General features: G+C 36.9%; 1 protein-coding gene across 2 annotated transcripts in view; it reads left to right on the top strand.

Annotated features, from left to right (window-relative positions):
* MED23 (mediator complex subunit 23) overlaps positions 1-16861 on the top strand; it is a 42573-nt gene that overhangs the window by 10167 nt on the left and 15545 nt on the right. The window contains exons 9-17 of one of the 2 annotated variants that reach the window (XM_066248003.1): positions 272-384; positions 2309-2404; positions 2963-2980; positions 8328-8528; positions 10648-10791; positions 12901-13046; positions 14360-14605; positions 15080-15222; positions 16248-16422. In XM_066248003.1, coding sequence (XP_066104100.1) covers positions 272-384; positions 2309-2404; positions 2963-2980; positions 8328-8528; positions 10648-10791; positions 12901-13046; positions 14360-14605; positions 15080-15222; positions 16248-16422 — 1282 coding nt within the window. The remainder of the gene's footprint in view (positions 1-271; positions 385-2308; positions 2405-2962; positions 2981-8327; positions 8529-10647; positions 10792-12900; positions 13047-14359; positions 14606-15079; positions 15223-16247; positions 16423-16861) is intronic. The other variant, XM_066248004.1, reaches the window with a different exon arrangement.

Raw genomic sequence — 16861 nt, 5'->3', positions numbered from 1 at the left:
TAATGTTATATCCTAATTTATTTCTATATTCTATATTTTTTTGTTTCTATATATTTAATTACTATAACATTATATTGCTGTAAGAAAACTGGTCTCCAACCATCTGGTTTAAAAACAATGAAAGAAAATTTCCAAACTTTTATCTAATAGAATATTTTTTAAGCCAGAGTCTGGTTCAGCATAGATAGTCATTAAATATTTGTAGAGCGAACGAAGGTACAGGCATTGCTGTGTTCATATTTACTTAAAAACATTTTTGTAATACGTACAGGCCGCTGCAGCCTTCTGCCAGTTGTAAATAACTCAGGTGCCATTTGTAATTCATGGAAATTGGATCCTGCAACTCTTCGTTTTCCTTTGAAAGGTCTTTTGCCATATGATAAGGTATGTTGCTAAATGTAATGGAACTTTTGGCCTAATAGTCTTCGACCTGGATTATATGATGTGTCATGCTCAATTGTCTCTACATACAGTGTGTCCGTAAAGTCACGGTGCACTTTTGACCGGTCACAGGAAAGCAACAAAAGACGATAGAAATGTGAAATCTGCACCAAATAAAAGGAAAACCCTCCCAGTTTCTGTAGGAAGATGTGGCAGCATGTGTGCATGCGCAGATGATGACGTAACACCGTGTATACAGTGGAGCAGCCCACGAGCCATTACCAGTTGAGATGTGGACGGTAGAGAGGAAAGTTCAGTGTGTTCTGTGGCTCGCTAAATTCGAATCCGTGACCAAAGTGCAACATGAATATTGGCGCGTTTATAACGAAGCGCCACCACATAGGAATAACATTAGTCAGTGGGATAAGCAGTTGAAGGAAACCGGCAATTTGGTGGAGAAACCCCTTTCTGGTAGGCCATCAGTCAGTGACGAGTCTGTAGAGGCTATACGGGATAGCTACCTAAGGAGCCCTAAAAAATCTGTGCATGAGCCCACATCGAACTGCACTGAATGGGTATGAAACTGGGAGAGTTTTCCTTTTATTTGGTGCAGATTTCACATTTCTATCATCTTTTGTTGCTTTCCTGTGACCGGTCAAAAGTGCACCATGACTTTACGGACACACTGTATACTGAAGTAAATATCTAATGACAGATATTGTATGGTTTAATGCGTGATTCCAGCGTCCACTTAGACTCTGGTTTGGGATATTTCAGGTGTTTGTGCCCCAGTGGCCCACCTCTGGCAAAGCACGTGGAGTTAGAAACGGACTTTTTAAATTGATTTTTTGTTTTCATCCTTCCATTACAAAGGGAGGACCAAAAATGAATTTGCAATGTCCTTAAAATTTGAAGAATGAGCCTCCTATTTGTTAGATTTTTTTTTTTAAAGGGGATGATGGGACAAAAGTAGAACAGAAAATTCTCAATGGAAAATAAACTCCACAAATATTACTAAAATGAAGCATGAGGTAAAGACATAAAGCTGTAATGAAATTTGAAAGATCACTATATTATGTTGGGGGTTGGAGTGATAACAGAACAGAGTATAGGAGAGGGTGTTCCTGTGAGTGATTCGTAGAGTGATGAGGAAGCTGGTCCGAAAGTGAGGTTGGGGAACTGGTGATGGTGAGGGACAGTCTGAGCTCCTGCCATGTTACTCAGAAAGCTGTGGAACGTGGGGAAGTGGGAAACTCACCCGAACTGACTGTCGTCATGACAGCAGTACCAGTGAAAGCAGATACATTTATTGTGTGCTCAGTACATGCCAGGCAGTGTTCTCAAAGCGTTACTTTGCAAAATCCTTATTCTTTACCATCATATTAGTATCTCCATTATACAGACGATGAAACTGTGACGCAGAGTGGGGAGTAATTTGACTAAGGCCCCATGTTTAGGAAGTGACAGAATCAGAATTTGAACTCAGACGTGATGAGTCCAGAACCTGTACTCTTAAACCCACGCTATCAAGTCAGGTGTCCTCTCCAAATTTGGAAATTGTGTGTTTTCAGATCTATGAGAGTGATTGGAAACTGCTTCCATATCTCTTTCATTAGATTTCTGAGCAGAAAATCCTTTTCTTACAGTGATGCTTAAGACTTTCATGAGACTAGCTGAAGTCATTTCTAAGTTTATACTCTTAGACTTCGGGCAAGTCCCTTTGCCTCAGTTATCACTTATAAATAAGGAGTGGCAACAGATTAATTGCAAGCACTAAAATCCTATGATTTTTTCTCACTAGATACTGTCTACTGTGTCAGGTAACAAGTGCCTTTAGAGGTTTTTTTGATCCCAATTTCAAATTATTTGAATTACCATTTACTTTGATCTTGAAGCAATAATTTTTTTTTTTTAATTTTCTTTAAAGGATCTGTTTGAACCACAGACTGCTTTGTTGAGATATGTATTGGAGCAACCTTATTCCAGGGATATGGTCTGCAATATGCTAGGTTTAAATAAGCAGGTACTGTACTATGCTGGAAACCTAGTAAACTGCGTAGAATCTGCACTATTCTTTTCTCTTTTCTTTGCTATAGCTAGCTGAGCAAAACAGTTAAAAACTATTTGGTGATTTTAAAAAAAAGATTTATTAAACAAGTATTGTTGCTATCATATATATATATATATATATTACTTTAAAATGTTTAAATTAAAAAGGAGATTCTTAAAAGTTGGTTTATTTTGCATTGCTTTTTTTTCTATAAGGCCAGTTTCAAGTATACCTTTTGCCAGAGAAACCTACACATGACTGAACCATAATTTTTTACTTTTTGAGTGTTTGTTGTTTGGGTGTCTTTTTTTATAACCCTTAGTATCTTCAGCAAAGTCTCATTGCTGAACTTTTTTTTTTTTTTTTTTTTTTTGGTGTATGTTTGTTTTTGGTGGTTTAGCATGTGGGAGGGTTTGTGCTGACTCTGGGTCCCTTGAGGCTGGCCTCATAGTCACTGTTTTGTCTTTTCTTTTTTTCTTCCTTTATTTTTGTTCTGTCCTGTCTTGTCCTGCCCATCCTCCAATGCTCTAGACCTTGAACATTGCTCAGGTATGTTCACAACCTTACTGTTGTATTGTGACTAACGATACGCTGGCCGCTTTGTAGGCACTGATTCCATTTAGCAAATACATGTATGGTCGGGGCTTGAAATTGGCAGGACCATGCTGAGACCAAGGCCACCGAACGAATTTCTTCTTGGGATATGAGAGTTGTTTTTGGTGGATTGTTTTTGGTTTTGGTTTTTGGTGTTTTTTTTTTTTTAACATATTTATTTTTTTCTTTTTAAAAAAAGAGACAACACCTAGCACACAATAAAGACAACACCTGTCATTTTTTGATGGGTTGTTTTTTCCTTCCCACTCCATTTTACTGTTTTTCATACTTTAGAGATAAAGCTAGCCTACTAGAATTTTTAGAGATGGAAAGATTTATGGTGGCCTTTATCTTTCCAGACTTTTAAAACATAAATACATAACAACAATAAAAATACTGCTGTTGCTTTGCCTTAAAAAAAAAGAAAACAAATTAAAAAAAAAACAAAGGAGAAATAAAGCACTTTAATAGAGATATGTTACTTTAAAAAGTTGGAGTGGCAAACCTTATACAGGGAAGTTTTCTTTTTTGGAAACATGGGGATTGACTAAGAAATGTCACACTCTTAGGTGACCCCACACCTGCCTGACAAACACCCTTCTTTGTCAGCCTTTGCCAGAAGTGTCCTCCTCCTGGAGTGAGCTCCTCTCAGTTGAAGTTCACATTTGGCGGGAGAAAAACACTCTGGCCAAACTTTGTAAATCAAACTCTTATACCGTCCCAAGTCTGTTCCCAGACTTTTCACCTTGGAGATTTTAAGCAAAATAGTGGTTCCAATTATTTTTGTTAAAATTTTTTGAACCCAACATATTAAAATAGACCAGCTTTTTTATTTAAAAAGACGTTCTTGTCTAGGTTACATAAAAATAGCGTTACTGTTTGCAATACTATAGTGAAGGTTGTGCCAGTGCTTCCATTTATAAAGCCCTATTTTTAAGGACATATAGCTTGGCCATAAAACTTGCTCAGTGTTGAAACTTTGCATGCCAAACCTCACCCTAGTAGCAGTATCTCTTTTATTATTTTAAGTTTTTCTTCTGAAAAATTTACCAAGTTTCCTTGTTTGGACAAGCCTTTGTACATGTGAAACTGAAACTGCTTCACACTACAGTATCTGACAGTTACCTCATATAATCAGTCTGTCAACTTAACATCTTAAATACCCTGTCATAATTCTGATCAGCTTTCACTTGAGTTAGAGGTAAGTATTCAGTTAACTTTGAAAGAATGCTTCATGCTATGTCTTAAAACTAATTCTTGCAATGAACTTGAATTCAAACTTGACTTTTCCAGTTTGGTGGATAAATGTACCTGTCGTCATTTGAGCTGCGAATACCTTCCCCCAGATAGCCCTAGCTATATCATTAGCTTCTTTGTTTTTCGGGGGGCAGCTCATCTGAAACCAAAAATTGACAAACCGACTCAGAGAAGAGAGTATCTCCAATCTGTTCATTTTAATAACAAGTTTCAACCTAAAAAAAGTTTATGACTAAGACATAAATCCATTAAAAAGAAAGTTTATAATGGAAATGCTGACAGAACATTATTATTGGTCCCACTGTAGTGTAAACATTGTCAAAAATTTATGATTCATCAGTATTTGTTTTGGTAGAAAACTGTAGTGAATGGACTTGTAGCTGAAAGAGATATGCTGAATTGACTCGATATGTTATTTTTACCACCTTGAAAGTAGAGAAAGAAAATGAGAACACACAGTATAAGAAGTGTATGATTACAAAGAAGCAGGTTATCTTATCGCATCTTTTATCATTACAAAGCTATATTCTGCACTGTACTTTCTTGTCCTTTCTCTAGCAATGCAGTAATTAACGAAAGCTTGACACCTTTTAAGAGCTGTCCATATTACATTTTCCAGTAGGAATTGGGCTATATTTTATCTTAAAATCGGTCACATTTAGAAGGTCATAAATAGCCCAGTTCTGTGACCAGCAAGGTGAAGTATTCACAGTGGAAGAATCTTGGTTTGTGTGTTTTCAGAAGACTTTGTGTTCTTTCTACTGAATAAGAGCATTACAAAACATATACTTGTCTAGCTCTTATGTGGTGGTGTATGAACTCTGGCTGTCCTGAGATGGTGAAGTACTAGACCCCTGGTCGGCAAACTGCAGCTCGCTCATGAGCCACATGGGGCCCTTTGGCCCCTTGAGTGTGGCTCTTCCACAAAATACGTGTGCGAGCGCTACCTTGTTAAGGAATATACCTACCTATGTAGTTTAAGTTTTAAAAATTTGGCTCTCAAAAGAAATTTCAATCGTTGTACAGTTGATATTTGGCTCTGTTGACTAATGAGTTTGCCTACCACTGTACTAGACTAATAATCACTGTTTATTGTTTAAAGGCACCATTGAAAATGCTATTAGTTCCAGCTTCGCCTCAGCGTTCCCGCGCCCTGCCCCTTCCTGTCCCGCCCGCTTAAAAAAAAAAAGAAAAAGAAAATGGTATTAACTGGCATAGCACTGCAGTTCTTATTTGCTGAGACCCTAATAAATTACATATAATTTCTCAATTTGTCCCAAATAGGTATTGCTTTAAAATTGATTTCTAGCACTGAAATAATGATGTAAAATAAACTTAAGCTCACCTAAGTACAATATGTTAAAATTTCACAAAAGCTGTACCAGAACTATTATATATAGTAAAGTTTAGAGGCCACTTAGCTAAAATACGATTACTACTAAGACTGAAAAAATGCCTTATTATTTGCCATTTGAAATCATGATGGGAATGAATCAGGGGCTTGGGTAGAAGTTAATATTAATGTTTCTCTTACTACCTCAGCTTTTAAATAAGAGCTGAAATTTTAAATTGTTTCCAGTATAGTTTGAGCTGTTATACAGAATTTGAATTGTTAAAATATTAAATTAGATTGTTATTGTTAAAAGAAGTTTTAACTGAATATGCACATAGCTATGATACAAACTAATTCCACTTACATGCTTATTCAGCTTACATGAAGACGTAAATTTATAAAAGTTTTCAGAAAGTCAGTTAAGTCACTATAGACATAGTGTTTATTGGCTTACAGAATTATCATAGACTAGTGATTGATAATTAACCTTTATTTAAAGATCATTTAATTGCTTTGCAAACTTTCATTTCTTTCACTTTTTAAAATAACTTATGTGTTGAAGAGTCTTAATTTTAATGTACTTATTTTAGTAATTGAAAACTAGACAAAACTTAATTATTCTAAAGTAGTAGCTCAGATTTTTTTATCATTAAAAAAATGTATCATTAAAATTGGCAAGTAAACAAAGAAACATGTTTAAGCTATCTCTAAACGTGGTTTGCAACTACCCTTGGCTTTAATGAAAAACAGCTGGGAAATATGGAGTCAGTCCTGATAGCTGTTCTGCCATCCTCAGACACTGGGCACTTAGGCACCAGACAGGGTTCCTGACTGAGTTAACTCTTTACAGAAAATTTGGATGTAATCTTGAGTCATACTATGTATTGAAAAATCATCCACTGTAACTGTTAATTTCCTTCTTACTTTGTCAAAATCTTAATGTTTTTGGTTTTCCTTCTTAAATCATTAATTATTAACTGTATGTCCATCAATACAGCCCTAAAATATGTAGATAAAAGGCCAGTTTATTAAAAAAACATAACATATTAATAAGGATAACTCCAAAATGACTCAGATGCTAAAAAACAATTTTACTTAGTTTGCTCTTTTTTTCCTGAAGCAGATGGATGAAAGACCATCATGGATGGAGAAATAGATGACAAATTGGTTAGTTCTTAAACTAGAAGCAAATTCCCATCACTAATGAAAAATTCCTACTGGAAATAATGGCTTTACTTCTTTTCACGGATTTTTCTGACTCTTATATGCTTTGAATGATCTCACTCTAAATTTGTGTTGTCTGACACATTTCTTAGGTTGTTGGTGGTTGGCAGAACTAGTGAATTTCAAGCCCTGTACACAATAGTTTTGCATGCTGATCTAAGAAATAGTTTGTAGTGTTGTCTGTTGCACTTTGCTCTGCTTCATAAAGATAATTACATCTGGAGGAAAAGTACTGAAGTCTCAACTGGTGGTGTTACTATTGCTATTTGTAAACCTGTAATGTGGTTGAACTGTGATCATGGCATTGTGTTTTTGGAAAAAATATGAACCAACCATTGATGCTTACTGTTTTGGATAGACGTTTGTTTTACTTGCATGTGTTAAGAAAGTGCAGCTATATTGGAGCTTTACAAGTTTGGAGCTGGCAAAGAGCATGCAAAAGAGGGGATGCTATTCATTATGTTTTGTTTTTTTCCAAATTCATCCCCATTTTGCATTTTTCCCTTAAATTTAAAGAAATCATATCCCTTTTTCATGGCAAAAGACTAATAATCACATCTAAAGTTTAGAAGGAAAGCATGTATATTAGTAATTATATTCACTAGAAAGGCATCTAACTGCCTGGCTATTAAGCCATATGACATTTTATAAAGTAAATATGAAAATGCATAAAATATGGCATAGCATATCTTTTGGTAAAAGTATATTTTTAAATCACTTTTAAAAGCGTAAATCATTTTGCCTCTAGAAAGGGAAGTTGCATTTTCATTTTTAGTGTTTAAACTCAGTTCTTTATCTTGTTTTAGATTTTAAAATAGTCTTATTTACAATTAAAGCTGCATTATGTTTGACTTCTAAAAAAGAAGAGCAGAGATTAACTTTGAGACCTTTTTTTTTAATTTTTTTTAATTTTTTATTTTTTGGTAGAAGTTTCCATTTCACAGGATCAAAAACACACACTGAGAAACAGATCTGAGTGATCTGGCAGCAATTTAGGAACCCCTCTGTATATCAGGCTAGAATAAACTTGTGGTTACTTTAAAATAAACTCACATACTTTGCTCTCCTATCACAATATTTGATTCCTAGAAATCCAGGATTCTCATATTTTGAGTGAGATTGCAAAATTAATACTGCTATCCCCATTTCATATGCCTTTTAAAGTAACATTTTTCAAAGGATAAATAAAATTTTCTACTGTGCAGTGCCCCGTCACTTTGAAATAATGATGTCTATAGTGAAAGTCAGAAGTTAATGGGAAGTCTATCTTGTGTGAGGCCTGAGGAAGAAATATTTATAAGGAAAATTCATCCTGTATGATAACTTAACATGATGCAGCTTTAATAGACTAAATCTAACCTTAACTTTCTAAGTTCAACTTCATTTCATGCTTCTCAGCCTCTTGTTACAAATAATGCCCATTAACTGGTAACTTAGGAAACTAAGCAGGAGGCTTTTGGAATACTGTATTTAATCTCTGCCCCACAGCACAAGCAGCGCTGCCCTGTGCTGGAGGACCAGCTGGTGGACCTGGTGGTCTATGCCATGGAGCGCTCCGAGACTGAGGAGAAGTTTGACGACGGGGGAACCAGCCAGCTCCTGTGGCAGCATCTCTCCAGTCAGCTCATTTTCTTTGTGCTTTTCCAGTTTGCAAGTTTTCCACATATGGTCCTTTCTCTTCATCAGAAGGTGAGTACTGAGTCTTTTGTTAGAGCTGCTTCACCTGTTGCTGAGTATGTTGTAGACTGGTATGGACATTGTCTAGTGATTTCTGCGTTGGCAGGTGTTCTGAGTCCTAATTTCTGTTTTGTTCCTTTGAGGTTCTTTTGTGCTTTAGAGGTTTCATCATTTTTTTCTTTCTTGTCACTATATAAACCAGATTTTGTCATTCTCCATATTCACAGTGCTAAGATCAGGGGATACAAAATGAAAAAACACTGTAGTACCCTCAGTGAGCTCCTTACTAGAGCAAAGATATGGATGTAAACAATTTGATTATAATTTAATCATTTAAAGAGTGAAGGCATATTTCCCCAAAAGGAGTGAAGAACAGTCCCAATATAGGAATGGCTTTATCAAAGAGATTTAAAAGCTAGCACTTAAAGGACAAGTAGAAACTGGTGAAGAGGAAAAGCTTGGAAAGTGGTTTCATAGCAATAAGATCATCATTTGGAAAGGGAAAGAAGTGGATAAGAACTGGGGAAAAAGGTAACGGGGAAAGTGATGCAATAAGGAAGGTGGGACGGCAAGACCAGACGAGGAGAACATCATATGGCCATGTGTTGTATATGATAATCATATACAAGTTGAAAAAATGACTGTTAGTGCTCACATGGTAGTGACACAGAGATAGATGTATGGGGCCAGAATTTGAGGCAGGGATATTATATTTTAAGGGGGCTATTGCAGTGGTTGGGAGGAGAGATGCAGACGGCTGAACCAAGACAGAAGCCAGAGACCAGGTATTCCGAGGGTTGAATAGAACTTGAGGATAGGTAACAGGAGTCTCGGATCACTCACTGGTATCTACTTTGACAAGGAATAGAAAGGTAAGACAATGAATGCAGAAAGGGAATATTATAGAAGAGTAAGTTTGTGGGAAGAGTTGGTTTTAGTCATAAGGTTTTATACACATTGAATGGGAATAAAATAAGTGTTCTATATTTAACATTCTTACAGCATGGATTATTTACGGGAAATTTTTTTTTTTTTTTTTTCACTTTCTGAAGCTGGAAACAGGGAGAGACAGTCAGACTCCCGCATGCGCCCGACCGGGATCCACCCGGCACGCCCACCAGGGGCGATGCTCTGCCCACCAGGGGGCGATGCTCTGCCCATCCTGGGCGTCGCCATGTTGCGACCAGAGCCACTCTAGCGCCTGAGGAAGAGGCCACAGAGCCATCCCCAGCGCCCGGGCCATCTTTGCTCCAATGGAGCCTTGGCTGCGGGAGGGGAAGAGAGAGACAGAGAGGAAAGCACAGCAGAGGGGTGGAGAAGCAAATGGGTGCTTCTCCTGTGTGCCCTGGCCAGGAATCGAACCCGGGTCCTCCGCACGCTAGGCCGACGCTCTACCGCTGAGCCAACCGGCCAGGGCTTAGGGGAAATTTTTTAAGAGTTGTTCAAATCAGCCTGACCTGTGGTGGCGCAGTGGATAAAGTGTCGACCTGGAAATGCTGAGGTCGCCGGTTCAAAACCCTGGGCTTGCCTGGTCAAGGCACATATGGGAGTTGATGCTTCCAGCTCCTCCCCCTTCTCTCTCTCTGTCTCTCTCCTCTCTCTCCCTCTCTCTCTCCCTCTCTCTCTCCTCTCTAAAAATGAATAAATAAAATAAAAAAAATTTAAAAAAAAAGAGTTGTTCAAATTATATCAACCCCACTGACCCCCAACCTCCCTCCTCCACCACTGCCATTGATTTCTGTTATAATCTACAGGAAACCAGGAGAAGTGCTTTTTTAATAACCAATCCTTGAAGATTTTAAATTAAAAAAAATGTTTATGGTATAATAAAACAGTCCTCATATTTTAATGACACACTTTTTAGTAATTATCCCATATTAAATTTGATTCTCATGCACATGTAATTAATTTTATTCAAAAACATTTAATTTTTGATGTGTATAGTTGTTGTGGATGCCAGGGAGGAAAGCTATATGTTATATTAAAATAATCTTGATTTGAGACTAAGTAATTAGCCAAAATTAAATGGCAACTTTCAGAAAACAAGATTTCTCTTTATTTTTTTCTTTAAACTTGACTACATCATCTCTTTAACTGGCTGTTTAGATGTGTATTTAAACATGTTTTGCAGTTAGCAGGGCGAGGACTGATTAAAGGCAGAGATCATCTAATGTGGGTTCTCCTGCAATTCATTTCCGGAAGTATTCAGAAAAACGCTCTAGCTGATTTTCTCCCTGTCATGAAACTCTTTGACCTTCTGTACCCTGAAAAAGAAGTAAGTTTTACTGAGTAATTAACAATATGTTGAGTGAATTATGTCTAATTTATGCTTAAGGATTTTATATGACTTTGTGAAAAGAGCGCTGAATTTAGAAGCTAGAAATCGGAGTTTTTTTCCTAATTCTGTGACTAATCACAGTCGTGGGATGGGCATTAGGTCTTTCTTGTCATTAGTTTACTCATGTATAATGAAGAAATGGAACTAAATTATTTATGAAGTTTATCTTAAATCACAATGGAATGTTCATTATAGTAAACTCTTCTACATTTTAAGTAGGTTTACAATTTTAAAAAGCATGATGTTGTTTTTATCTATATACATTAGTGTCTGTGAATGTCCTTTTTTTGTTTGCCAATTGAGTGTGTACACCTCCCACAGTTTTTTATTATATAAAGTATTTGAGTAAAATATGCTAATAGCAATGATTGCCATTTTCTTGATGATTGACATTTTTTAAAAATCATTTTATTATGGAAAATTTTTTCCAATTTTGATTTAGGCTATCAGTTCTTTTTTTAAATTATAGAAGCTTCAGGTATGCAACATTATAATTTGACATCTGTATATCCTACAAAACAATCACCCCAAAAGTCTAGTTTCCATCTATCACCATACAGTTGACTGTCTTCACCCCTTTCACCTAACCCCTTGACCCCTTGACTTCTTTAAAGTTTCACATGAGTAAAATCATATGGTAGTTGTCTTTCTCCTTATAACTTATTTACTGTTATATCCTCAAAGTTCATTCATTTTTGTCACAAATGGCAAGATTTCATTCTCTTTTATGGCTGAGTAGTATTCCATTTGTGTGTGTGGATCATCTTTATTTATTCAAACATTGATGGGCACTTAGGTTGTTTCCCTCTCTTGGCTATTGTAAACAATGCTACAGTGAATGTAGGGCTGCAAATATAATACCTTTTCAATGAATAGTTTTGTATTTTTCAGATAAATACACAGAAGTGGAATGGTTTGATAATATGGTTGTCCTTAATTCTAAGAGGAATTTCCATACTGTTTTCCATAGTGGCTGCATCAATTTTTAATCTCACAAACAGTGTACAGGGATATCCTTTTTCCACATTCTCTCCAACACTTATTAGTTCTTGGAATTTTTTTTTTATAATAGCCATTCTAACAGGTATGAGGTGATATCTCATTGTGGTTTTGACTTGTGCTTCCTTACATGTTTATGGAATTTTTTTTTATGAGAGAAAGTTTATTTAGAAAGTTAGGAAGGTAGAAAAGGTGAGCCAGCTGAGCTGCGTGGGCTCAGGAGATAGGTTAGAGAAGTAAAAGAAGGGTCCTTTTAGCTTAGGAGAAGGGCAAAGGTTATGCAAGTGGGAGGGAGAAGGGGGGCAGGGAAAGGTGCTGACACGCTCTGGGCTGGGGCAGGAAGCGGGAAGGCCGGGAGTGCTCAGAGAGAGAAAGTGCCGCTTGATGGAAATTTTTAAATGCACAAAAAAGTAGATTGAATAGAAAAGTAAACTTCTATGTACCCATCACCAAGATATATATTTTTTTCTTCCCTTTTCATATTTTTTGTTAATACTGGACATTTTTAAAGCAAATTCTTAATTTTTGTGAATTTGAAAAGCATATATGACTTAAAGAAATTTCATGTTTTTAGCGTATTTATCATATTCAGTAAGATTTCAGTGTTTAATTTTTTAAAGAATAAAACTTTTTAAATGATGAATTTTCTGTGGCACGAAAATCTTGACTAAGCAGCTGTGAATTTATTTTCTTGGTAAGTCAAAACAGTCTTGTAATAGTTTCAATATATTATACCTGTTATATCTTCTGATTTATATTGAATAGTCAAAGAATGATTGGAGCTAAATTAGTACAAGATATTTTAAAAAGAGCTATATCAAAAATAAATGACTGCCCTGCTGAACAGCTTGGTTGGTTAGAGTATCATCCTGAAGCAGAGGTTGCTGGTTCAATTCCCTGTCAGGGAACATTCAGGAGCAGACAGATGTTCTGTCTCTCTCTCCCTTCCTCTCTCTCTAAAATCAATAAAATGAACATTAAAAAAAAGTAGATGACTAAAATAACTCTAATTATAATTCTTCTCTTTCTGATGCCATTGTTTTTCAGTGTATCCCCGTTCCTGATATTAACAAACCTCAGTCAACGCATGCCTTTGCAATGACTTGCATTTGGATTCATCTGAACAGAAAAGCCCAAAATGACAACTCCAAGCTACAGATTCCAATACCTCATTCTCTAAACCTTCACCATGAGTAAGTATTTGTAGTTTGACAGTTAATTTTTTTATTTTATAAATAGTAGATTATAGACTAATATTCTTAGTCTTTGTGTAAAGAAGGGAAATCTCCCCACACTCACTGGAAGTAAGGGTGAATACTTAATGTGTATTGTCAGACCACAAGAAACTAATGTCTGTATCAGAGAACAACTAGAAGATTAACCAATCCTGTTTACGTGTGTGTGTGTGTGTGTGTGTAAATATATATACAAACACATTTACTTTGCAGGTCTAATCTTTGCTTTTATATGTTTTACCTTAATTAAAGTTCTTAATTTCCAAAAGTATGTCAAAGTGTTTCAGAATTTCTTAACTATTTGGTATTTGAGCATGATCTGACTGAGATGTCCTTCTCACCTGGACTGCCAGGGTTGCTTGAGCTGATGCTGTGATTACTCAAGGAGGCTGCCCTTTTCAGCTAGGACTGGGCTTCCCACCCACCACTTCTTAAAAGGACTTTATTAGAGACTGTAGGATGGTCACACTTCACATTTCATTTCACTTTCATTTTATGAGATACCCCTTAACCATCTTTTCCTGTTGACACCTATAACGAAGGCACATTGTTGTGCTTAAGCAGATGGTTCATGAATTTGTGAGTTACTTCTTCATTTCTGAATCTTTTTTTTTTTTGTATTTTTCTGAAGCTGGAAACGGGGAGAGATAGTCAGACAGACTCCCGCATGTGCCCAACTGGGATCCACCCGGCACGCCCACCAGGGGCGATGCTCTGCCCACCAGGGGGCGATGCTCTGCCCCTCCGGGGCGTCGCTCTGCCGCGACCAGAGGCACTCTAGCGCCTGGGGCAGAGGCCACAGAGCCATCCCCAGCGCCTGGGCCATTTTTGCTCCAATGGAGCCTTGGCTGCGGGAGGGGAAGAGAGAGACAGAGAGTTAGGAGGGGGGGTGGGGAGTGGAGAAGCAAATGGGTGCTTCTCCTATGTGCCCTGGCCGGGAATCGAACCCAGGTCCCCCACACGCCAGGCCGACACTCTACCGCTGAGCCAACCGGCCAGGGCCTTCATTTCTGAATCTTAGTGCTTTATATGTAGTACCTACTTACAAATGCTCATTAATTGTTAACTTATAATTACTGAAATTCTTTCTGAAATGCTACTTATACTTTTATTTATGTTTCTACTTTGTGTTTGGGGCAGAAACTATAACCTGTAGGAATAAAGATAGTATTAGCAAGTAGCTGCATGAAATTAAACTGTTTTAAAAATGCAAGTTAACTTTCTAGAAATTATTTGCTTTTTTTTCTGTTTCATGGGATTTGAAATTTTAGGTTCCTACAGCAGAGTCTTAGAAATAAAAGTTTACAGATGAATGACTATAAGATTGCCCTGCTGTGTAATGCATACTCTACAAATTCAGAATGTTTTACATTACCCATGGGAGCTCTGGTGGAAACTATTTATGGAAATGGAATTATGAGGCTACCTCTTCCTGGAACGAACTGTTTGGCTTCAGGATCGATTACTCCCTTACCAATGAACCTCCTGGATTCGCTGACAGTTCACGCCAAAATGAGGTATGGTCTATTTATTTGGTTCTGTGTCCTAGAATTCTTATCAGTAAAGTATGGACTTGATCTCATGATTATGTATGTGTGTTTTATGGACAGGTATGCTTCAAAAATGATTAGTTTTTTGTTATACAATGATAATTGTTTATTATAGAATATACAGAAATGACACCAACATGTTGGGCCCACAAGACCACGACGCTTTAGCCAGTAGGTCCCCCTCTGCGTCTCAGCACAGTGGGGCCAGCACTGCCTGTGTTCCTTCTGTCCAGGACATCAGCCGTGAGCCCTGGCTGCCTGCACTGTTCGTTTCAGAGCATCCCCGTTCCTGGTGTTAACAAACCCAGGGTTTTCAGCTTAAGTAATTAAAGTGGGACTGACTCATTTCGTATCCTTTAGTTCACAAGTTTCCTAGCAATAGCGTAACTCCGGAATTTATGTCAAAAATACGGATTTTTCTTTTCTTTTGTTTCTCATCAGCCTTATCCACAGCATTGCTACCAGAGTGATCAAACTTGCTCATGCAAAGTCCAGCGTGGCCTTGGCTCCAGCCCTAGTGGAAACTTACAGTCGCTTATTGGTCTACATGGAAATAGAGTCCTTGGGCATCAAAGGATTTATCAGTAAGCCGGGGCTTTCTGGTGTTTATAACCATTAACCCATTCAATAATTCAACAAGCACTCCTCAGTGTACGCATGTCACTGCCATCATTGAGATTACCTGCTAATGAGGGAGCAGACAGAAAAAGTCAATAAATGGAATTGTAGTATGTCAGGTGATGTCTTAAAGAGAAAAATAATATAAAAAAGAGGGGTTTAATCAGGGGAGTAAGCTGCATTTTTATGTAAAGTTATGGTAATACAAGGGTAGTATTGTACTAAGTGCTTAGGATGCAGTGGTCAGGACAGACAGGGTTACTGTCTTCATGCAAAAATCCTGTTTGCATTTGCCTCTTTCACTGGTTTCTTCCCCGGGCAGCGATGTGGGAGGAGTTTTCCTGAATTGCACAAGGCAGCTTGTGATGTCTCTTAGTTATTATGCCTTTCTGAATAATAGGTACTTTCTAATATAGTAGTGTTTTTCTGATTCATGATCATTCTAACATTTCACGACAATATAATTTTAATTTTAACCATAGTTACTCTTTTTATCAAATAATTGGGAACTGAATAAAACTTTCTTGGGAGAGAGGAAGGAATAAGAGCATGTGGGATGCAATTTGTGTGTTAAAAAGTGATCCTCTTGCTTCAAAATGTTGGGAAGATTAATTTCACAAAAATAACTTTAAAAATTATAAAAGTGAGGAACGTTATAATTATATACTATATAAATTTTATATAATTTATAATTATATAAAATATGTTATATTTTATACTTTGTTTCTTATTTTTCCAGATGACCTTGAGTATCAGTTGGCAATTTCCAGGAAAAAATAGCAAACTTGATATTATAATTATGGTCTGGATTATTTTCCTTATAATTAAAGTAGAAATTATAGAGAAAATTTGGAAAATATATGCACATATCTGTGTGTGTGTGTGTTCACAATAAAATCTTTATATAGATTTTATTCTGTGACTTTTCTTTAACTGTCTTTTAATACACAACTTTTATTAATTGGTGTCTTAAATTATCTTGTTTCTCAAGGTCAGCTTTTGCCAACTGTTTTCAAGTCTCACGCCTGGGGCATCTTACACACCCTTCTGGAGATGTTCAGCTACCGGATGCACCACATTCAGCCGCACTATAGAGTTCAGCTCTTGAGTCACCTTCATACTTTAGCTGCTGTTGCACAAACAAACCAGAACCAGCTCCATCTCTGGTGAGCTCAGAGGAGACTGTCTCTTTGAGATGTACTAGAGCTCCTGCCAGTACTGCAGTAGATTAGAGTGTTGTCCTGTACACTAGGGTTGCGGGCTCAGTCCCCAGCCAGGGCACATACAAGAATCATCCAGTGAGGCATAAATAAGTAGAACAACAAATTGATGTTTTTCTCTCTCTCTCTCTCCCTCTCTCTCCCCCTTCTTTTCTCTCTCAAGTCAATAAATAAAAATAATCTTTTAAAAGATAAGATTTATTAGAAACTGTTTTGAAAACTTAAACCTTTGCCTTATAATATTTTTATTCATTTGTCATAAAACTTCTCTGCTTCTGGAGTATATTAGTTCCAGTATAGAATGAATAGAATCCAACTTTTCAAACAGAAATTTGTTAAGATATTCAAGTCCTTGCCTTGGGATCTTTGGACTAAGACTAAGTAT

The sequence above is a fragment of the Saccopteryx bilineata genome, chromosome 12, assembly GCF_036850765.1.
Source record: "Saccopteryx bilineata isolate mSacBil1 chromosome 12, mSacBil1_pri_phased_curated, whole genome shotgun sequence".
In the NCBI taxonomy this organism is placed as follows: domain Eukaryota; kingdom Metazoa; phylum Chordata; class Mammalia; order Chiroptera; family Emballonuridae; genus Saccopteryx; species Saccopteryx bilineata.
The sequence above is the reverse complement of the archived record's forward strand: the minus strand, read 5'-3'. Positions and strand labels throughout refer to the sequence as shown.